Below are 22,349 nucleotides of genomic sequence, written 5' to 3'. Positions count from 1 at the left end.
TTTTTGAAGAGTAAAGCAACAATTCCTTAAGAATTCCGTTTAACACACCTTAAATGAGGACATTTTCTTATGGCCTTAAATTAAAGGTGTGTTTCTGCCTTTCTTTCGCTGAATTTGTGTCAACCCAAAGGCGCTCAGAGGAAAAAAAGGAGCATTTATTCAGGCAAACTGGATACGCACCAACATAGTAAAATCTTGTACGGATGTTTATAAAATTTGGATTCAAAACGGAGGTCCATTAATGATAGGTTCAAGATTAACCCATAGAACCTATATACATATAGGAAAGAACAGACAGAGAATTAATGCTTTGATACTCGCGAGGGGAGTTGGTCAGAGAAGATTCCGGTTACAATCTACCTAGGAAAGTTCTCTGCTCATCTCCGAGTTCCTAAGCCAGTCCCCTCGCCTTTTATTAGAATCAGAGGACCCTAGTTACATTGGTCCTGCCTCTCTGCGGGGAGGGGGAAGAGATAAGACAGTAATAGAGGCAGGACAGCTAAAACCATAGCTTGCTATAACACGCTCTTTTCTCAGCGATAGTCAGCCTTGATGTTGACGCCAAAGGGATGTAGCAAGGTCGGAATGTCCGATCAGGCACTCCGGTTGCTTCTGCAATTCTCACAAAGTACATGTTTCAACCCACACACATGATTATAGTTCTTCAGAATGTACTGAGAAAGAAAGATGGAATACTTGCGACTACCATATGAATATACTTATCAACAATAGATAATGGCAGTGAGTCTGACTCCAACACTAACGTCGGCCTTCCTCATTATCCGTCAACACATTCTTCAGAGGAAGGGAGCGGAGGTCAGCACGTCCATACATGATTATAATTGTACAATATATTATGCATGATTAAAGAATATTCTAGCGATTAATGATGATGATATTAGTGAATACATACAAAGATAATGATAAAATAAAATATGATAAATGATAAATGATAAAATACAGAATCACTCCAACATCTAAAAACGGCAACAAATAGAAAACAGTCCTAAAACCAGCCCAAGCTCAGAGGAACGCTGTGATGCAGTAAAGTCTTAATGTATGATGTGTTTAAGTATCTGTGTCATAAAACCTTTATCCCGACTAGAACCCATCAGCCTGACGTGTCAACACACTGAACCCTAAACAGTGCAATAAAGCATCACGGATAAAACGGCATGATAAAACCAGACAAGCTGTCTTCCTCCAGTCGTGTTCTTCTGCCCCACTCCTAAAAAGGAAACGCAGGAAACAGTTTAATACGACTATCTGCACAGAAAGCACAAAGTTCAATACCAACATACTCATGAACAGGAATAAAGTTTAATAGGTTTAAATAAGCCTCTATGCATTTGTTAAATTGATCCCACCCCTTAAAGATATAATTACAGTAATAAAATAAACAGCCATTTATCTGGACTGGTTTTTGAGTCTTGGCTTTAAATTTCAGAAATTACCTTCAACTTCTCAAACACACACACTTTTGTAAAATAGCACTAGACAGATATAGATATAAGAGCAGCTTTTCGGGGGGGGGCGTACACTTTTTGCTTCTCACCTAAAGACGAAGCGGCTCTTCCAGGGACCCCCCCAGCTGCAACAAAGAGGCACTGAGGTCAGCCTTCAGTGCAGCGTAGTTCGGCTGGTCAGGGTACTGCAGAGTCATCACTGCTGTCAGGTACGTTTGAAATGCACCTACGCCATGGAACAGAGACACACACACACACACACACACACACACACACACACACACACACACACACACATGAGCAAAAGGGAATAATCCCACACCAGTTTACGTGAAGAAGCAGTTTGACTCACTGGAAACTCTTTTCTCCCCAAAGCAGTGACGTAGAAGAGCAGGAACATCCTTCATGAACCTAAAACAAGAATCTGTTTTGCATCATTTGTATTTTCTTTGCGTCGGATTCCTAATCTGATGCTTCACTCTGAACACGCTCACCTCTGTTTCTCTGCGGCTACGCTGTCCGGGTGATGGGCGCCCGCCCACGGCAGCGTCCCCGTGTGCCAATGCAGCATGCAATAACCCAGAGACTGCAGGTCGCTGCGCCGAGACGGAGCTGGAAGGAGAACACAGACACACACAGGACAATGACGACAACCGGTTTCCATCGTTTCTTCATATACATCAACTCCAGAAAACCATTTAGGAGCCGCTGGATCTAGAGATCAATCACAAACATGCCCTGAACTTTGACATACAACCAATTTGAAAATAAACCGTTGTCTCAAAGTGCACCAAAAATTAAGCGATGGTCGCATTTTTATTTCCAGTCATCAGCTCCGTGAGATCTAATCAGTCTAGTTACAGGAAAGGCTGCGTGTGCAGACAGGTTGGACGGCGATGTACAAATACATCTGCAAGAATGAATCCTTCACGGTTTACAGGAGCTTGTGGAACGAAACGAGTCGTAGCATCGTCGGAACACCGACTCGGCCAACCTCACCTGCACCCCTGTGCACGTCCAGGCTGATCAACTCTGCGGCGCCGTCATGTGGAATCCTGCTGTCCTCGCGGTACTCCACATGTTTGCCACCTGGGCAGAACCTGAATGCATGGCAATAGCCTACCAGATATACCTAAACACACACACAGATCGGTCAGCGAGAAGCATCAATTGTCTCTCGGCTCGCAGACCGCAGGCGAAGCGTCACAATATCTCTCACCTGTGGACTCTGTCCTTGTTTGACGTAAACGTTTTCTGCGTTGATATCAGCATGAACATACTCGTTTGAATGGACATAGTGCAGCACGTCCAACTAAAAGGAGAAAGTTCATTCAGTGGGGGGGGGGCGCACTATTGAGATAAGAAAAACAATCAGAATCGACACTCACGATTCTACAGGCGAGCTGAAGAACGGCTTCCTCCGACAGAAGCTCGTCTTCCTTCATCAAAGACTGGAGGGACTGGCCCATGTCAGGGAAAATGAGAAACCTGCCGAAACACAAAGAGCAGAACCCGGAGGTAAAGTAAACGCCGTTCAGAGTGATTACATGTGGAAATATTCAGATGTTTCACACCTGTAGGAATCTGCATGAACACCAAAGCCAACACAGGAAGGAATCCCCAGAAAAGCCATTTTTTTTTGTTTGATCCACTTGGCCACTAGAGAGAGTAGAGAGAGAGAGAGAGAGAATGGGAGGATTAACATGCGTTTGTGTAAAGACACTCGATGATGATGAACAAGTTCTTCACTTCTGCTTTGCGCTGATAAGATTATGAAATGAAAGACAGATTCTTATGCAATATTGGCCAATAGCTGCGTGTCTATTTCATGCTGGAGTAACGAGCAGCCTGTTTCCAGGTCAGACTGCTGTAGCAAAAATAAACTGCAAACAATAAGCACATAAAACCTGAGACAAAGAGAGCTGCAGTTCTGCTGCAGACCCAGCCGTGCAGCACATCTGGCTAACGGCAGAGATATTTCACTTGTTTTCAGGAACCACTAAACTCACCAGATGCAGGTTTAGCAGCTCTCTGCAGAAAGTTCTGCTCATTGAAGATTCTTCCTTCTTTAGCTCCCTAAGAGGAAGAATGATCAGATAAAAGCCATCACTGATCCCATCCAGGACGACTGAACAGCTGAAGGAATGTGGGCTCCATGAAATCTTTCATCTTCACAGTGTTTACTCACCAGTTTGAGGATGTGATTTGATTCGTTGATGCATCGGGAAACTGAAAGTCAAAATGTCTTTTTTCACTTATTATTATAATATACTTTTCTACTATTATATTATTTGTATTTCTTAAGTTAATTGTTAGACCATGAAAACTCAGACACAAGTTTATTCATTCATTCATTGATCCAAATCTGATCTAACGATGGTTTTAGAACACATTTTGGGGACACTGGACAACATTAAATGCATTAAATACTGGAAACATAAAAAAACAAAGGGTTTAACAAAAGATCAAAAATCGTAATGTTTCTATTTTGGCATAAAAAAACAAGATGTTGAGAAGATATTTGCAAATAATATATAGAGCATAATAATAATGACTATGATTCTTTTTTCTGATGTACTAGCAGTATTTAGATTTTGTTACTGCACAAAGATTTTCCTGATTCTTTTTAAAATGGTCTTATTTAATTAGAGGAGTCTAATAACAGTAAATGTTATGTCTGACAGATTATCTCCGTTCAACATGACTGTCCCACAATAAAAGGTCAACTTGTAAACGTCTTGAAATTTCCAATTTCTTTTTTTCTGATATTGAAACTCGCCTTCGTAGACGAGCTCTGTCGCGCTCTGACTGCACAGTTTCACCAGCTTCCACTTTTTGCCCATCGTGTCGGTGATCTCCTCGCCCTCCTGCAGCGGCTCCACTGTGAAGTGCTTTGCCTTCCTGGCTCTGCTTTTACCTGCACCTCAACAGCCACACAAAACGTTAACATATAATCAACTCGAGAAAACTGTACAGTTCGTCTCTCTGGACTTCAAATGACATCCTGATGACCCAGAGTTCTATAAATGGTTAATAAATCAGTAAATACAGAGAAGCTTCTCAGGCTCCCGACCTGGACGGGGAAACTTCTCTCCGCACGATGGACAAAATCTGAAGTCAGGCTGCAACTTTGTCCCACACTGGGGGCAGAATTGGAAAGGCATCCTGCAAGAATACAAACACGTATCTAACATGAAGGCTTTACCACTGAAGTATCTTTCTGGGAGTAATAGAGTACAAACATCTTCACGGATACACCAAACGAACACGTAGTAGCCAGCGATGATCCCACCCAAAATGTGGTTGGGTCACAACCAAGAAGAATATCACTCTTTATGCGAGATGAAATATGCACATTTGTTCGACATGCAAACGACTAAAAGTCTTACAGAACTTCCTGGCCACTTGATGCAGAACTGTTAATCTTCTGCAAAGTGATCACAGGTAAATAACAAGAGTAAGAACTTGTATAGAATGATCCGACACAAAAAGCTCTCACTAGTTTGGTGTTATTCAGCTATCAGTAGCGCTGCGGCGACAGAAAAACGAAACAGAAAGTGGTACGTACTCAGAAAAACGGTACCTGTCAACGCGATAAAACCCGCTTAATGACGGCTAGCAGAAGCCCTTTCACTTACTTAAATGAAAATGTAAAACATATCGTGGCACTTCGACATTATACGGGCAAAACAATTCCAGTCTCAAATAATAATAATAATAATAATAATAATAATAATAATAAGCTTTATTTATATAGCACTTTTTTATAAATAAAATTCCCAAAGTGCTTTAACAGATAATAACAAATCAATATGAATCATATAAACAAAAAATACATATTAAACAAACATTAATCAATGTAAAATGGGTGTATAAAAGCAAATACCTCGACTGACTGACTGTTCCACAGCTGCTGTTGTCGTTTGGTCTTCCCCGCTGCTAGAAGTCTGCTGGAGCTGACGCTGTGTCGAAGAGGTGCTGCCCCCAACAGGTGATACGAGAACTGCAGCCCAGCTATTGGGCAGTGCTTTTCTGTTATACCCCCCCTTAGAAAGAAAACATTTTGCGCCCTCCACCCTCCGCCACGACTATAAATAGTAATATATATAAATACTTTAGAATTACACATTTGCATACAACTTTACCCTTATCAACATTAATTAATTAAATATTTCCGTGAATTATTTCAAATCTGATCGGGAATGACCCAATAATGTAATGGGATAGCCATCTTATATAAATATAATTACCAATATAACCTCAAGATTTGTTATAACAAGAAAAATCTCATGCTACCATGTGAAAATGTAAGTTGTACTGTGATCACATGGATGAGAACTGAAAAATGTATAAAGTATTTACATGATTTGATTAAGTTCTTGTTTGGGTTGAGGCACGGTGAGATTCTGCTCTTACTGGGCACATGCAATGAACAACCAGGTTAGCTATAATATCACTCAGTGGCGTCGTTAGGCCTAAAATATTCTTAAGCCCCCCTAAATAATTTTGGGTTGTTTTATAAAAAAAAAATCTTTTTTTTTTTTTTTCGTTCAGTGACCAAAACATGCCGACATGTAACCTGTAATTATTTACATAAATCTGATCATGAATCAGTTTCCCCTCACTTCATGGCGTAAGGTAGAGAACCCGTTCCACCTGTTCCTATAGAGAATGCCCACATCACTGAAACTCCAGTCCACGTTTTCCCTGTGACCGCTAATTGTCGGTCCTGCAGCGTGTTTGACGCACACAGAGCATAATAGAAGAGCTTTAGGAGAAGAACGTGAACGGATGGATGGAGAATGGATATAAGAAAGTTTTTCAAGAAAGCAAGTTTATCACTGCTGGTAGTAACATTTAGTTATTGCGCGACACACTTAACGGCAAACACACAGATGCATTAGCCATGGAGCTGTATGAGAGAACCACAGCCCTGTGCCACGCCCACAGTCTCCCTGAATCAGGTGCAGAGACCTGCAGAACCTGGAGGCACCTGCAGGTTCACGCACTGAATGTAACTCAGACACAGTGAAAAGAGAGTTACTTTTCCCTTGTGTGGGTAGGATGATAGCTTGAGTTCAGATTCTGCAGTAGATGCAGAGCTACTAAAGGCATCCAGCATGCAGGCCTAAATGTGAGAACTTCTTGAGTATCACAATTGAATGAACTTCAACACTCCAGCCTGAAAACAGAGGAGGTTCTGGTGACCTGAAAACAGAGGCTGGATGTTCTCCCAAAGATATATTGTCTGTACAACCTCCTTGATTCAGACATGTTTCCCTCTCTGAAGGTTCTACCCAAGTTGCCCTAACAGTGCCTGTAAGGAGGTGCTCATGTGAAAGGTCCTTTAGAGCACTGCGTCGGTTACACTGCGTCGGTTGCATTCCTGGCTGCGTCAAACAACGGGTCATAAAATACTTCACAGTCTTGCAGTCATTGAAAAAGACGAGCTTCAGAATCACAACAGAGTGATCGACTCTTAGAAACAGACGCATTCTTTGATGCTTCCATCCACCAAGTAACTTGTAATTTTAGCCATTTTGTTTCTTGTTAATGCTGTAAACATCCTGTTACTGTCTAAAACTGTTTGTTGTTGTTTAAAACAGACAGAAATAATAATAATGTATAATTTCTCAGTCCTTGTTAGCCGTTTGAGGTTTTGTGCTCGTACGCTACATTTGCTCACATCTTGTGCATCTCCTGGGGGCTAAGCCCCCCCTGTCCTTAAAACCTAGTGACGCCCCTGATATCACTCATGCCAGACACCAACTTTTTCAAGAGACAAACAACACAAGATTAAGAATAATCATACAAAAATGAGACACCGCTTCAAGGAGTATATAAATAAAACGTTTATTTATGTGACATAATTTACATCTGTGCATAATAAGCAGTATGATATAAATTAATATACGTAATATTTATTTTACTCTAATATAATTTTTTTCAAAGCAGTGGTTGACACCGAGTGGAAAAATATCCTCGTCTTCAATGAAAGGTCACACATATCTGTTGATGTGGGAAATAATGACAGAGTTACTCAAATAAAGTGGATTTGTGTGGAAAACAATTGTGAAGACCCCCCCCCCCCCCCAACACATTTTCAGATTTCCTCTGGGTTTAGATACTGATTTAAAATATAGGATCAAACAAATACATCTGCCTTAAACACTACAACAGCGTGGAGTAGCACCTCTGCAACTTTTCCCTGACGTTCAATATACTATTTCATAAAAGTGTATAAATGCTTCATGCAGAGATGACTGATGTATGATTATTAGTTATTAATCTGCTTTCATTATTGTGCCTGGGGACTATGTGAGTATCTAGGATCGCACCTAATAAATAAATTAACCCTAACCCTAACCCTAATAATGAATATACATATAATGTCAAATGCTTTTAATGGAAATAAAGTCCATCTCTGGGCGGTGAAGAGAAATAAGACATGAAGCTATATGTAGAAAGAAGATGGAATTTTGAAACGTTCCTTGTACAGTGAATGCTCATTCTTTCACAGCAGAGGGCAGCATGCTGTGCATTTAGAAACATTTCAGGAACAGCTCCATGTGGCCTTGTTCTGGTTTTATTATGACCTCATTTTGTGTAATTTAAGAGATTATTCTTAAATTCAAGCTGGTGGGTGTTTTAATCAGGGAGGCATACACTTACTGAACGGAATTGCTAACATTTCAGCACCATCAGTATTTGTGGATATGAAAACTGTTGATCGCTATTTGCAGTATTAGATGAGGGGAAACACTTTGTTTGAGGATTAATGTTACTGCTATTTGGACTTTAAGCTATTTTCAACGTACCCTTAAAACCAACGGGATCTTCTCTTGCTAGACGTTAGAGGGAAGCACACGGAGTGCAGACGTTACGTTAATCCTTCAGATTAAAGAGGAACAGCGGTGATATTACAAACACTTGAAGGAAAGCAGTAAATCTTTCTTTGGTCCAGTTTTTTTAATTTTTTTATTAAAAATCTGTTTGCAGTGTAAACTTGTATTTCAGCCAGCATGTCTGTATAAAAGCTTAACCGGATCAGTTTAAGTGTGGAAGCTGGGAGCGGCCGGGTCTGCACTGAAGCTGCCTCACGGGGGCGCTAGAGTCTCGTTCAGCATCACGTCCATTCAGAAAGTGCCTCAAGAGACAGATGTAAGATTTTAAATGCCACGACCAAGAGAGAAGGCAAAAGAGAAGCGTTTATTTTCTGAATTACATAAGAGTGTGCACAATAAGAGATATTTACTGTTTCATATTAAGAATTGTGTTGAAATGTCCAAAAGTTTATGTTCAGAAATGTTTCGACTTTATAAAGGCTTCCTCAAAATGAACTCGTGCGTTGTGCTGAATGCTTGTTTTTGAAGAGTAAAGCAACAATTCCTTAAGAATTCCGTTTAACACGCCTTAAACGAGGACATTTTCTTATGGCCTTAAATTAAAGGTGTGTTTCTGTCTTTCTTTCGCTGAATTTGTGTCAACCCAAAGGCGCTCAGAGGAAAAAAAGGAGCATTTATTCAGGCAAACTGGATACGCACCAACATAATAAAATCTTGTACAGATGTTTATAAAATTTGGATTTAAAACTGAGGTTCTTTAAAAACGGCAACAAATAGAAAACAGTCCTAAAACCAGCCCAAGCTCAGAGGAACGCTGTGATGTAGTAAAGTCTTAATGTATGATGTGTTTAAGTATCTGTGTCATAAAACCTTTATCCCGATTAGAACCCATCAGCCTGACGTGTCAACACACTGAACCCTGAACAGTGCAATAAAGCATCACAGATAAAACGGCATGATAAAACCAGACAAGCTGTCTTCCTCCAGTCGTGTTCTTCTGCCCCACTCCTAAAAAAGAAACGCAGAAAACAGTTTAATACGACTATCTGCACAGAAAGCACAAAGTTCAATACCAACATACTCATGAACAGGAATAAAGTTTAATAGGTTTAAATAAGCCTCTATGCATTTGTTAAATTGATCCCACCCCTTAAAGATATAATTACAGTAATAAAATAAACAGCCATTTATCTGGACTGGTTTTTGAGTCTTGGCTTTAAATTTCAGAAATTACCTTCAACTTTTCAAACACACACACTTTTGTAAAATAGCACTAGACAGATATAGATATAAGAGCAGCTTTTCGGGGGGGGGCGTACACTTTTTGCTTCTCACCTAAAGACGAAGCGGCTCTTCCAGGGACCCCCCCAGCTGCAACAAAGAGGCACTGAGGTCAGCCTTCAGTGCAGCGTAGTCCGGCTGCTCAGAGTACTGCAGAGTCATCACTGCTGTCAGGTACGTTTGAAATGCACCTACGCCATGGAACAGAGACACACACACACACACACACACACACACACACACACACACACACACACACACACACACATGAGCAAAAGGGAATAATCCCACACCAGTTTACGTGAAGAAGCAGTTTGACTCACTGGAAACTCTTTTCTCCCCAAAGCAGTGATGTAGAAGAGCAGGAACATCCTTCATGAACCTAAAACGAGAATCTGTTTTGCATCATTTGTATTTTCTTTGCGTCGGATTCCTAATCTGATGCTTCACTCTGAACACGCTCACCTCTGTTTCTCTGCGGCTACGCTGTCCGGGTGATGGGCGCCCGCCCACGGCAGCGTCCCAGTGTGCCAATGCAGCATGCAATAACCCAGAGACTGCAGGTCGCTGCGCCGAGACGGAGCTGGAAGGAGAACACAGACACACACAGGACAATGACGACAACCGGTTTCCATCGTTTCTTCATATACATCAACTCCAGAAAACCATTTAGGAGCCGCTGGATCTAGAGATCAATCACAAACATGCCCTGAACTTTGACATACAACCAATTTGAAAATAAACCATTCTCTCAAAGTGCGCCAAAAATTAAGCGATGGTCGCATTTCTATTTCCAGTCATCAGCTCGGTGAGATCTAATCAGTCTAGTTACAGGAAAGGCTGCGTGTGCAGACAGGTTGGACGGCGATGTACAAATACATCTGCAAGAATGAATCCTTCACGGTTTACAGGAGCTTGTGGAACGAAACGAGTCGTAGCATCGTCGGAACACCGACTCGGCCAACCTCACCTGCACCCCTGTGCACGTCCAGGCTGATCAACTCTGCGGCGCCGTCACGTGGCATCCTGCTGTCCTCGCGGTACTCCACATGTTTGCCACCTGGGCAGAACCTGAATGCATGGCAATAGCCTACCAGATATACCTAAACACACACACAGATCGGTCAGCGAGAAGCATCAATTGTCTCTCGGCTCGCAGACCGCAGGCGAAGCGTCACAATATCTCTCACCTGTGGACTCTGTCCTTGTTTGACGTAAACGTTTTCTGCGTTGATATCAGCATGAACATACTCGTTTGAATGGACATAGTGCAGCACGTCCAACTAAAAGGAGAAAGTTCATTCAGTGGGGGGGGGCGCACTATTGAGATAAGAAAAACAATCAGAATCGACACTCACGATTCTACAGGCGAGCTGAAGAACGGCTTCCTCCGACAGAAGCTCGTCTTCCTTCATCAAAGACTGGAGGGACTGGCCCATGTCAGGGAAAATGAGAAACCTGCCGAAACACAAAGAGCAGAACCCGGAGGTAAAGTAAACGCCGTTCAGAGTGATTACATGTGGAAATATTCAGATGTTTCACACCTGTAGGAATCTGCATGAAGACCAAAGCCAACACAGGAAGGAATCCCCAGAAAAGCCATTTTTTTTTGTTTGATCCACTTGGCCACTAGAGAGAGAGAGAGAGAGAGAGAGAGAATGGGAGGATTAACATGCGTTTGTGTAAAGACACTCGATGATGATGAACAAGTTCTTCACTTCTGCTTTGCGCTGATAAGATTATGAAATGAAAGACAGATTCTTATGCAATATTGGCCAATAGCTGCGTGTCTATTTCATGCTGGAGTAACGAGCAGCCTGTTTCCAGGTCAGACTGCTGTAGCAAAAATAAACTGCAAACAATAAGCACATAAAACCTGAGACAAAGAGAGCTGCAGTTCTGCTGCAGACCCAGCCGTGCAGCACATCTGGCTAACGGCAGAGATATTTCACTTGTTTTCAGGAACCACTAAACTCACCAGATGCAGGTTTAGCAGCTCTCTGCAGAAAGTTCTGCTCATTGAAGATTCTTCCTTCTTTAGCTCCCTAAGAGGAAGAATGATCAGATAAAAGCCATCACTGATCCCATCCAGGACGACTGAACAGCTGAAGGAATGTGGGCTCCATGAAATCTTTCATCTTCACAGTGTTTACTCACCAGTTTGAGGATGTGATTTGATTCGTTGATGCATCGGGAAACTGAAAGTCAAAATGTCTTTTTTCACTTATTATTATAATATACTTTTCTACTATTATATTATTTGTATTTCTTAAGTTAATTGTTAGACCATGAAAACTCAGACACAAGTTTATTCATTCATTCATTGATCCAAATCTGATCTAACGATGGTTTTAGAACACATTTTGGGGACACTGGACAACATTAAATGCATTAAATACTGGAAACATAAAAAAACAAAGGGTTTAACAAAAGATCAAAAATCGTAATGTTTCTATTTTGGCATAAAAAAACAAGATGTTGAGAAGATATTTGCAAATAATATATAGAGCATAATAATAATGACTATGATTCTTTTTTCTGATGTACTAGCAGTATTTAGATTTTGTTACTGCACAAAGATTTTCCTGATTCTTTTTAAAATGGTCTTATTTAATTAGAGGAGTCTAATAACAGTAAATGTTATGTCTGACAGATTATCTTCGTTCAACATGACTGTCCCACAATAAAAGGTCAACTTGTAAACGTCTTGAAATTTCCAATTTCTTTTTTTCTGATATTGAAACTCGCCTTCGTAGACGAGCTCTGTCGCGCTCTGACTGCACAGTTTCACCAGCTTCCACTTTTTGCCCATCGTGTCGGTGATCTCCTCGCCCTCCTGCAGTGGCTCCACTGTGAAGGCGTGCTTTGCCTTCTTGGCTCTGCTTTTACCTGCACCTGAACAGCCACACAAAACGTTAACATATAATCAACTCGAGAAAACTGTACAGTTTGTCTCTCTGGACTTCAAATGACATCCTGATGACCCAGAGTTCTATAAATGGTTAATAAATCAGTAAATTAATCTGGATCTAATCTACTAATCATTGGTTCCCTCTTTTAACACACGATCAACTCTCCAGAAAATGTAAAAACACTTTGTCACATTCTTTATGCGTGCATAAAACTGGTTTTGCGGATCTTTAAATGGAAACCTTGAAACCGGGGAGGAGACGGCCGCCAGAGAGCCGTCTCCTGCTGACTGGTCTGCTTCCTTGCTCATGTTATCTGTCGACCTCTTTCCCTCTTCCTCATGCTTTAAATTGGGACCGAACAGCTTTGCCTTTCCCCGGACTGTTCAGGAGTCCAGCCAAGTAGGGCGAGAGAGCAGATTATAGAAAATTAGGAGGAATAACTTTGTGCTTGTTCCGTATTTTAACCCACCAGGCCGAGGATATTTCCTGACGGGAGAAGTGGAAGACTCCGGAGTTGGCCCTGAGGCTTGTTTGAAAGTATCGATCTTCTGCTTTGTAGGAGTTCTAACCAATCCAATAGCGTTATCTATTGATGCACATAATAGATTTCTGTTATGTCAGACACACCCAGTGTGAGAAAAGAAAACAAACTTGAAGGCAAAGGCAGCCGTGCTTGCCGAGCCCTTTAAATAACTTCTGTCCTACCGTCTTGCACAGGGTTAGCGGGGGCCACCTCAGGTGGGGTGACATCTTTCATGCTGAATTTAACTTCACCCTCGAGACGAAGGGAGCTACGAGTCTTCCGCAGAGCAGGGCGAGCAGAAGCTGGAGTTGAGGGGTTACATGCTGCAGAAAGAATTTATATTCCCTGAGTTTAAAACGAGATAACGTTCAAAACCTACGGATGACATCAAGAAACATAATATTGACAAGTTTTACTTACATTCCACGGGGTTAGAGCTTGAAGCCAGGGTTTCAGTAACTGCTGATCTTACTTGTTTATTCCTTTCCAGTGAAGCGAGGCATGAAGTCGTCATTGTGCTCACAGACCCAGGCTCCCAACCTGAACCGGGAAGCTTCTCAGGCTCCCGACCTGAACAGGGAAGCTTCTCAGGCTCCCGACCTGAACCGGGAAACTTCTCAGGCTCCCAACCTGAACCGGGAAACTTCTCAGGCTCCCGACCTGAACAGGGAAGCTCCTCTCCGCACGATGGACAAAATCTGAAGTCAGGCTGCAACTTTGTCCCACACTGGGGGCAGAATTGGAAAGGCATCCTGCAAGAATACAAACACGTATCTAACATGAAGGCTTTACCACTGAAGTATCGTTCTGGGAGTAATAGAGTACAAACATCTTCACGGATACACCAAACGAACACGTAGTAGCCAGCGATGATCCCGCCCAAAATGTGGTTGGGTCACAACCAAGAAGAATATCACTCTTTATGCGAGATGAAATATGCACATTTGTTCGACATGCAAACGACTAAATAAAAAAATCGTATAGAACTTCCTGGCCACTTGATGCAGAACTGTTAATCTTCTGCAAAGTGATCACAGGTAAATAACAAGAGTAAGAACTTGTATAGAATGATCCGACACAAAAAGCTCTCACTAGTTTGGTGTTATTCAGCTATCAGTAGCGCTGCGGCGACAGAATAACGAAACAGAAAGTGGTACGTACTCAGGAAAACGGTACCTGTCAACGCGATAAAACCCGCTTAATGACGGCTAGCAGAAGCCCTTTCACTTACTTAAATGAAAATGTAAAACATATCGTGGCACTTCGACATTATACCGGCACAACAATTCCAGTCTCAAATACCTCGACTGACTGACTGGTCCACAGCAGTGCTGTTGTTGTTTGGTCTTCCCCGCTGCTAGAAGTCTGCTGGAGCTGACGCTGTGTCGAAGAGGTGCTGCCCCCAACAGGTGATACGAGAACTGCAGCCCAGCTATTGGGCAGTGCTTTTCTGTTATACCCCCCCTTAGAAAGAAAACATTTTGCGCCCTCCACCCTCCGCCACGACTATAAATAGTAATATATATAAATACTTTAGAATTACACATTTGCATACAACTTTACCCTTATCAACATTAATTAATTAAATATTTCCGTGAATTATTTCAAATCTGATCAGGAATGACCCAATAATGTAATGGGATAACCATCTTATATAAATATAATTACCAATATAACCTCAAGATTTGTTATAACAAGAAAAATCTCATGCTACCATGTGAAAATGTAAGTTGTACTGTGATCACATGGATGAGAACTGAAAAATGTATAAAGTATTTACATGATTTGATTAAGTTCTTGTTTGGGTTGAGGCACGGTGAGATTCTGCTCTTACTGGGCACATGCAATGAACAACCAGGTTAGCTATAATATCACTCATGCCAGAGACCAACTTTTTCAAGAGACAAACAACACAACATCAAGAATAATCATACAAAAATGAGACACCGCTTCAAGGAGTATATAAATAAAACGTTTATTTCTGTGACATAATTTACATCTGTGCATAATAAACAGTATGATATAAATGAATATATGTAATATTTATTTTACTCTAATATAATTTTTTTCAAAGCAGTGGTTGACACCGAGTGGAAAAATATCCTCGTCTTCAATGAAAGGTCACACATATCTGTTGATGTGGGAAATAATGACAGAGTTACTCAAATAAAGTGGATTTGTGTGGAAAACAATTGTGAAGACCCCCCCCCCCCCCCCCAACACATTTTCAGATTTCCTCTGGGTTTAGACACTGATTTAAAATATAGGATCAAATAAATACATCTGCCTTAAACACTACAACAGCGTGGAGTAGCACCTCTGCAACTTTTCCCTGACGTTCAATATACTACTTCATAAAAGTGTATAAATGCTTCATGCAGAGATGACTGATGTATGATTATTAGTTATTAATCTGCTTTCATTATTGTGCCTGGGGACTATGTGAGTATCTAGGATCGCGCCTAATAAATAAATTAACCCTAACCCTAATAATGAATATACATATAATGTCAAATGCTTTTAATGGAAATAAAGTCCATCCCTGGGAGGTGAAGAGAAATAAGACATGAAGCTATATGTAGAAAGAAGATGGAATTTCATCTCCACACTTTAAAAATATCTTATTAGGGGTAAAACTATTGCAAAAAGCTCAAAGCAATTGCTTAAAGAAATGAATTAAAATACAATTGTGTGAGCTGTGTCATTTACACTGAAGTGATATTTTAGTTTAAAAAATTACATTTTGTTTTGGTTAATGCTACAATAATATTAGCATTCATTTTGTTTAATTACATATTTATGATGCAGGACAGCAGAATGTGAAACCTGGGCTCCTATGTTTCAAGTCAGTGTTCACCTTCGCTCCTTACAAATGTATACCTCTCATCAGACTACTGTATATGTACTTTTGCCATCATTGTTCAAAACACATTTCCAGCTTTGGAGCCAAACAAGCATACACATTGTCCAGAAAAGAAATGACCATTAAATATCCATCTAGCTAATGTTAGATGGACGGTTTGAGCAAACATTTGTCTGACAGTATTGTTCATTCAGTAGAGCATCAGATATACACGACTTGAACCATAATGAGTATGCCTGGAAATATGTAGCTGCAAAGTTGGATTCAGCCATGCATAATAAAAAAAAAAATATCCCATGAATTCAGTTCTCAAAAGATGCAATGTATGAAGTGAAATGTAAAACGCACTTAACTGTCCTCTGAGAAATAATACAGCATGTCAATGAAAGCACATCGGTCCTGTAAGAGCTCATGAACTAACTTCTACACAATCATGTTTCACCAAGTCTCTGCCCATCTTTGTGCCAGAATCCAATCTCACTATCACCAGTTAACCCCTGCAATGACCCAAACGTGTACGTTTTTGCATCTGTTCCCAACTTATTTTAAAGATCTTGCTTGGATCAGATTCAGATTTACAAAATATTTGTTATAAAGGTCACATTTTTTTTTGTCTTTCTACTTTTTTCAAATGAATTACTGTCAAAAAAGCTGAACAATTATCAGTTTTACACACACACACACACACACACACGGGATTTAGAAACACACACCGCAACGTGTGGATCAATTATCAAAACTACATACATATATATGTATGTATATATAAATAAACAAAAACCTTTGCTCTGTTTTATAATTCTTTTGACATCTACGTGGGTAAAGTTATTGTGATATGAGGTTTGGTCACATCTGACAGATTTTTAAATTGCCATGATGTCTTTATGTAACTAATCCCAACTGCCCACTGTCACGCTAAACTAACCCACTCCTTTAACAGGCGTAAGAACAAGGAACATCTACCAGAATGCCACAGCTGGGGCGAGACGACAGGGATCGCACCACCGGCGCGATCACACCTGGGGTAGTTCACCACGGCAGTGGACGCTCATTCTTTCACAGTAGAGGGCAGCAACATTGTGTACCCCGCATGGCCTGTACATACCAAGACAATAAAAGCCTGTCTGAGGGCTTCCAGCTCAATGATCTCTGGCTGGTGCCATGTTCACACGATGCCTCTGCAGGCTCATGAAGGCGCTTCGATAGTGCTGAGCGGCGACATGAAGCACGCAGACACCTTGATTTGATGGATATATCTAATATGTTTGAGGACCCGTGGGGATGGTTGAGCAACAGCACCAACGTCCTCCACGGGTTCAGCAGCAACTCAAAGCGGCTCCAACTGTGGAGTCAACGCGGCGGTCGCATTTTTTTGTTTTTGTTTGTTTGTTACCTGTTGATTTGTTTCTCATTGATTAAATTAAGATGATCATTGAAAATGAGTAAAGATCAACATATGGGTCTTTATTTTCATGCGACACAAACTATCCAAGCAAACCTTTAACTACGGAGTGGTGCATTTTTTAAATCCCTTGTGTGTGTGTGTGTGTGTGTGAATGCGTTTTCCTATTTTTCACCTCCCAACTGAAACAGCTTCTCAGGATTTTAACACGCACATTTGCTCTTATCAGAGCCCTCTGAAACATCTGGGCTCGTGGGTCCGTTAACTCGGACCGTCCCATCGGGGATCCAGGATTTGTCGATACATTTTTCCATCCTCTTCATGATAAGATCCAACAAGACATCCACAACCTGGCTGACGTTGTGCCCATCTGCAGCGCTCGTCTCAAAATATGGGATCCTGCACGGAAGTAGAGGTTGGTAATAAACGGTGGATCACAGCCTGCTGCCTCAGTCACATTAAAACAAACCAGATTACGGACCTTTAAAATGTTGGAGCCGCAGTAAAATCTGCTCTCTTGAAGGCCTTTAAAACATTTGACACCCCCCCCCACTACAATATCTGTGCTTTAGTAAAGGTGTGTCCAGCAGGATATACTGCATACGTTGGGCAAATATTAGCTTTTTGAATTGTCCTTTTAGGCTGAAATTCTCCTGCACAAACAATGTGCACGCTGCCCTCTTAACAAACACTGGAGGGAGAGGCTCATGCACAAACGGATTCATTCAGAGACGTACCCGTACTTCTCCGCGAGCTCTCGGGCTTCTTCTTCGCTCACCGCTCTCTGATCCTTCAGGTCACATTTGTTGCCACACAGAATGACGTCTGGACTTTCGCAGTATGCATGAATCTGTAACTGACCTGAAAGAGTCCCTCAGTAGTTTAGTGTCCATCACATCTTTGATGAACTAGAAATATCTGAAACAAGAGATCTACAGCGGTACCAGCCTGGGCCAGAATACACATCAAAAGTACTGCACACTTGAGTGTCTGATCCTTTTTAATTTGTCGGTTTAACACCTAAATATGTACTTTTAGTGTGTTAAATCAGAGAACATACTCATCCAGTTTCTGACATTAAGGAAACTTTGTTCGTTTGTGAGGTCAAACAGGAGGAGGAAACCCATCGCATCTCTGAAGAACGCAGTTGTTAAACTTCGAAACCTGATCCAATTCAAAGAGAGAGAAAAAACAAACAGTTATATAAAATAAATAAAGTGAAAACAACTGATGCAAAGACCAGGCTTGAGTAAAGTGAGGAAGTGCTGCGTGTACCTCTCCTGTCCTGCAGTGTCCCACAGCTGCATGTGGATATTCTGTCCTCTGCCTGTAGATCCATTTACACCAGTTGGTTTGTAAACCTGAGGGACACGGAGAGTGAAGCGGAACAAGCTGGATGGCCTCGGCACCAACGTGTCACTGATCGGAGCATGATCAACATCAATAACGGAAGCATAGCATCGTCCTCCACTGAAAAACACTCAATCCAGGGCAACACCCACCCAGGATTAAAGAAATAATCTGACGAATGTTGCTGGGAAGGATAATCGAAGGTTTACCGAGTAGATCAGGTTACTGAGAAAGTAGTAATGATAATGGAGGGACTTTCCTTCAGCCACAACAACATGTTCAGCGTAGAAGCAGGAAACATTTTTAAAGACAAATACAAGCAAAAAGACACACGGATATATATATAAAAAAAACACCAATGGAATTATAGAGTAAGATAACATTTGGAATACAGTAGGAATCCATATTTTGTCCAGAACAGCCCAACTCAGGGCAGGAATGACAGTCCAACCCTTCGGTCAATCGGGATAATTACAAGGATTTTTCCAAGTGCAATTCCAAAAACCTTTAAAAGCTGTGCTGACAGTCTCAGGAAAGGAACACTAAGACGTACCTCTGATGCAGAGACCAAGCTTTCCAGCTACCAGCCTCGGGAATCACACGATCAGAGGCTCTGTGAATCTTCACAGAGTTAAGGTAGCAGACATATCAGCTCAAGTCCTCTACAAACACAGCGTGAGAGGACGACAGCAGCCTAATAAAGACACCACTGAAGCAAAGCTTGGCTACGCTGACGATTCCAAAATATAAGGCAACACCTTCAGTGTTTATTCTATAATTCCATCCGTTGGATTTCATCCTGGAAGAGATCAGCCATGCCTTTTTTTTATCCATTCACCAGAAATCAGAAATCTAGTGGTTGCAATTAACTCTTAGGCACCAAATGCTTCCACAAAAACCTTTTAAAGCTTAAACAACAACTAATGCTGATATTTCCCGTTGCTACTCTGTTAACATATTCATTTTGAAACGTTCCGTGTACAGTGAATGCTCATTCTTTCACAGCAGAGGGCAGCATGCTGTGCATTTAGAAGTGATGAAAACACACACAACCAGCTCTGACGCTAAATTCAGGTATCAGTAGATACATAATTCCTGAAGCTGGAGGTCTACAGCATGAGAGACTGAACACCGAGTCAACACGAACTCTGCTCAGTTGTTTGCCAATGGCATCAAGTGTTTATTCTTAAGGAGGGTGCTGCTGCCATTCACCGACATCAGTCTTTACTCAGGCTTCTGTTGCAACATTCATCAGCCGCCTTTCGTTATCGGAGACTTACCCAGGGGTGTAAGAATGCATTTAAGACCATGATTAGTTACCCGGCGCTCACGGCTGACGCAGGCGGAAGGAAATGTTGGTAGCAGAGTGTGAAATCCACGCTTTAAATGAGGTGCTGAACAAACAACACGTTTCACTCACCACTCTCCTCTCTCTGAAGTCTATCCCGACCGTAGTGATGAACTTTGAGTTAAACTTGCCATCCGTGTACTGGTAGAGGAAGCTTGTCTTTCCCACGCCGGAATCACCGAGGGCAAGGAATTTGATTAGGTAATCATAGTCCCCGTCAGACATAGTGAATGCCTTTCTGAAACGCACAAGCAAACAGACTCAGGCAGCCAGTAGTCATAATATTTGGAGAAGACATTAACCTCAAAAAAAGGGATGGTTTGTTTTTTCTAGCCCTCAAGTGACAAAGCGAGTGTGTTAATCTGACAGGATGGTGACGAGAGTACGAGGCCCCGTCAGCAGGCGTCAACTCGTTTCAGCTGCTGAAGAATCAAGGACCTGTGAAATGCATCAGGTCGGCAGCTTTTAAATTAAATGCACAGGGCTATTTATTTTATTTTAAATGTCCTAACAAGTCTCAGAAATTATAAATGAGGCTTATCCCCTCTACAGTTTAATATAATGTGAGAGGGAGAAATACACGCCTTTCACACTTCCTGCAACATTATGCAAGGCCTGCAGACATGGATTTGGTAATATTGTTGTGGGCTAATCCGTGTGACTGAAGACATGTTTCATCACAGACGCACCTGCAGGGCTGTGAAATAGTGTCTGTGCCCGTCCTCTCCCTGATTTGTCACACTTAAATGTTTGAGATCAAACAAATGTTTATATTAGGCAATGATAACCTGACTAAATACAAAATGCAATATTCAATATGATGATTTCATTTAAAAAGAAAAAAAAATCTTTCCTGCCATTTGTGAAAAGGCGACCCCCCCCCCCCCTCCAAATTAAATCATGATGACCACATATTTTTGGAAAGCTGAGACCCGTCCAGGTCTGATTTCTTCCATTTACATGGGTGATATAGGTTTTGAATAACATTTTACATTCATTGATTGAGTGGAATAATTGTTTAAAAGTTCTCTTTTTCTTTGCCATTTGGATTATCTGAAACATTTAAATGGGAGGAACAAACAAAATCCAACTATTTTTTTCACGGCACCCAGCAGGCCACTCTCAGCGTTCTGCTGGCTCACTTTCTCCAGGGCAATAAAGTCTCACAGTTTGTCTTCAAGAGTTTATTGAAGGGGCATTCGTTGTTTTCGACTTCCATCTTGATGTAGATGGGATGAAACATTTCCACTTGATATGCTTGACCATATCCGCTCAAAACCTTCCAGACAAAGAGTAGCTGCATCATGTGACCAAGCGCGTAGAAATCTATTTAGACAAGTCTCGCATTCTTCGGCTGGGAGGCCCATGAGCCTTTCATCTGGAGACGTAAGCAGCTTAAATGTTCCGTGATGGAAATGGTTTCATCTCAAGCTCTGATGTGGCTTTAAAACGGTGAACAAAGACCAGCATACCAAAGAGAAATAAAATCTAAATTCCTGCTCAAGGATTAAAAGTTAAACGCTTCTATAAGAACAACCAACTCTGATCCATCAACTATTAATCAACTCTTGAATAACACGCAAACAGGAGTTAAATTCATTATTTCCTCTTTGCTGTTTATTCTTCATAAGATTTACTCTGCCTTAAAGCTCTTTATACTTTATATATATCTTTACATATCAAACTCCTTATCGCCCTCCACAAGCCTTAAGCATTAAGATTCCTCCCCTAATCAATGAAACACATAAGATGTAATCAATAGGGCCTCATATTCCTCAGAAATAGACTTGAAGCAATGAAGCCCCCCCCCCCCCCCCAAAAAAAAGAAGCTCTAACCGCACAGAAGAACTGATAATGAGGCTGTTTCAGTTTCATCAGTCAGAGTCATGCTTATCAGATCACAACAGCCGCGCTCACATTCAACGCGAGTCTCTTACACGACAGCATGCAAGAAAAGCAGAGGTGCAACTTTAAAGATAATGGTTGTAACACATTTATTTGAAGGTAACGTATCCACGGTAACCGGGCCGGAGAAGTTTTCTGTGTTATTAGTAACACCGGGGCTTTTCCTGCTGTGAAAATGGGGCCTTTTCTTCCATTTTAAATTGAACTCAACAAACTAGATACTGAAGCAGCCAGATTCTTCTTACTTTGCCACAACTCCTTCTAAATGCATTGAAATGGCTGATATCTAGAGTACCGGTAGTTCATGATTTCTACTCGAGAATAAACCAGGTCACAGAAGTGAGGCGAAGTCAAGCTAAGCCACATCAGTGGAGCTGCAGACTGCGTCAGCAAACCTCTGCAGACTGTCAACACTCTAAACCAGACGAGTCTTCATTTACCGGAAGGGAAAGAT

At 41.4% G+C, this 22,349-nt stretch overlaps 3 protein-coding genes across 4 annotated transcripts; all 3 read right to left on the bottom strand.

Moving 5' to 3' along the window:
• Positions 1–312: 312 nt before the first annotated feature.
• LOC137896041 (serine/threonine-protein kinase VRK3-like) lies at positions 313–4,630 on the bottom strand. The gene is made up of 12 exons (XM_068741575.1): positions 4,540–4,630; positions 4,246–4,383; positions 3,655–3,695; positions 3,476–3,542; positions 3,041–3,125; positions 2,855–2,954; positions 2,686–2,778; positions 2,466–2,598; positions 1,961–2,078; positions 1,819–1,877; positions 1,556–1,692; positions 313–1,228 (listed from the first exon to the last, which is right to left on the bottom strand). Exons 1-11 carry the CDS (start codon positions 4,628–4,630, stop codon positions 1,556–1,558), a joined length of 1,062 nt encoding a protein of 353 aa, XP_068597676.1. The 3' UTR covers positions 313–1,228.
• Positions 4,631–8,501: 3,871 nt separating this feature from the next.
• LOC137893828 (serine/threonine-protein kinase VRK3-like) lies at positions 8,502–12,635 on the bottom strand. 2 transcript variants are annotated; one of them, XM_068739270.1, is made up of 11 exons: positions 12,341–12,635; positions 11,750–11,790; positions 11,571–11,637; positions 11,137–11,221; positions 10,951–11,050; positions 10,783–10,875; positions 10,563–10,695; positions 10,058–10,175; positions 9,916–9,974; positions 9,647–9,783; positions 8,502–9,319 (listed from the first exon to the last, which is right to left on the bottom strand). In XM_068739270.1, exons 1-10 carry the CDS (start codon positions 12,402–12,404, stop codon positions 9,647–9,649), a joined length of 897 nt encoding a protein of 298 aa, XP_068595371.1. In that variant the 5' UTR covers positions 12,405–12,635; the 3' UTR covers positions 8,502–9,319. The 2 variants fall into 2 exon arrangements, with proteins under 2 accessions (XP_068595371.1, XP_068595379.1); XM_068739278.1 differs by lacking the exons at positions 8,502–9,319; positions 9,647–9,783 and having other exon boundaries at positions 9,952–9,987.
• A 2,354-nt stretch (positions 12,636–14,989) lies between these two features.
• rab27a (RAB27A, member RAS oncogene family) lies at positions 14,990–20,215 on the bottom strand. Its single transcript, XM_068755495.1, has 6 exons — positions 20,063–20,215; positions 18,568–18,653; positions 18,353–18,456; positions 18,030–18,153; positions 17,507–17,691; positions 14,990–15,158 (listed from the first exon to the last, which is right to left on the bottom strand). Exons 1-6 carry the CDS (start codon positions 20,213–20,215, stop codon positions 15,076–15,078), a joined length of 735 nt encoding a protein of 244 aa, XP_068611596.1. The 3' UTR covers positions 14,990–15,075.
• Positions 20,216–22,349: the final 2,134 nt, after the last annotated feature.

This window comes from Brachionichthys hirsutus, chromosome 1, assembly GCF_040956055.1.
Source record: "Brachionichthys hirsutus isolate HB-005 chromosome 1, CSIRO-AGI_Bhir_v1, whole genome shotgun sequence".
Classification (NCBI taxonomy): Eukaryota; Metazoa; Chordata; class Actinopteri; order Lophiiformes; family Brachionichthyidae; genus Brachionichthys; species Brachionichthys hirsutus.
This window is presented reverse-complemented; position numbering and strand designations above follow the sequence as displayed.

What these genes read in the sequence shown, in the direction of transcription:
- LOC137893828 (XM_068739270.1), bottom strand. Translation starts at nt 12,404, where the DNA reads ATGGGCAAAAAGTGGAAGCTGGTGAAACTGTGCAGTCAGAGCGCGACA. An exon ending in AGCTGCTAAACCTGCATCTG is followed by an intron (nt 11,222 to 11,570) that starts GTGAGTTTAGTG and finishes CTCTCTCTCTAG; the next exon opens with TGGCCAAGTGGATCAAACAA. An exon ending in GGACGTGCACAGGGGTGCAG is followed by an intron (nt 10,176 to 10,562) that starts GTGAGGTTGGCC and finishes TTCTCCTTCCAG; the next exon opens with CTCCGTCTCGGCGCAGCGAC.
- rab27a (XM_068755495.1), bottom strand. Translation starts at nt 20,215, where the DNA reads ATGTCTGACGGGGACTATGATTACCTAATCAAATTCCTTGCCCTCGGT. An exon ending in ACTTCAGAGAGAGGAGAGTG is followed by an intron (nt 18,654 to 20,062) that starts GTGAGTGAAACG and finishes CGTGTCCCTCAG; the next exon opens with GTTTACAAACCAACTGGTGT. An exon ending in GGGCTCTGATAAGAGCAAAT is followed by an intron (nt 15,159 to 17,506) that starts GTGCGTGTTAAA and finishes CCACATCAACAG; the next exon opens with ATATGTGTGACCTTTCATTG.
- LOC137896041 (XM_068741575.1), bottom strand. Translation starts at nt 4,630, where the DNA reads ATGCCTTTCCAATTCTGCCCCCAGTGTGGGACAAAGTTGCAGCCTGAC. An exon ending in CAAATCACATCCTCAAACTG is followed by an intron (nt 3,543 to 3,654) that starts GTGAGTAAACAC and finishes TCTTCCTCTTAG; the next exon opens with GGAGCTAAAGAAGGAAGAAT. An exon ending in GGACGTGCACAGGGGTGCAG is followed by an intron (nt 2,079 to 2,465) that starts GTGAGGTTGGCC and finishes TTCTCCTTCCAG; the next exon opens with CTCCGTCTCGGCGCAGCGAC.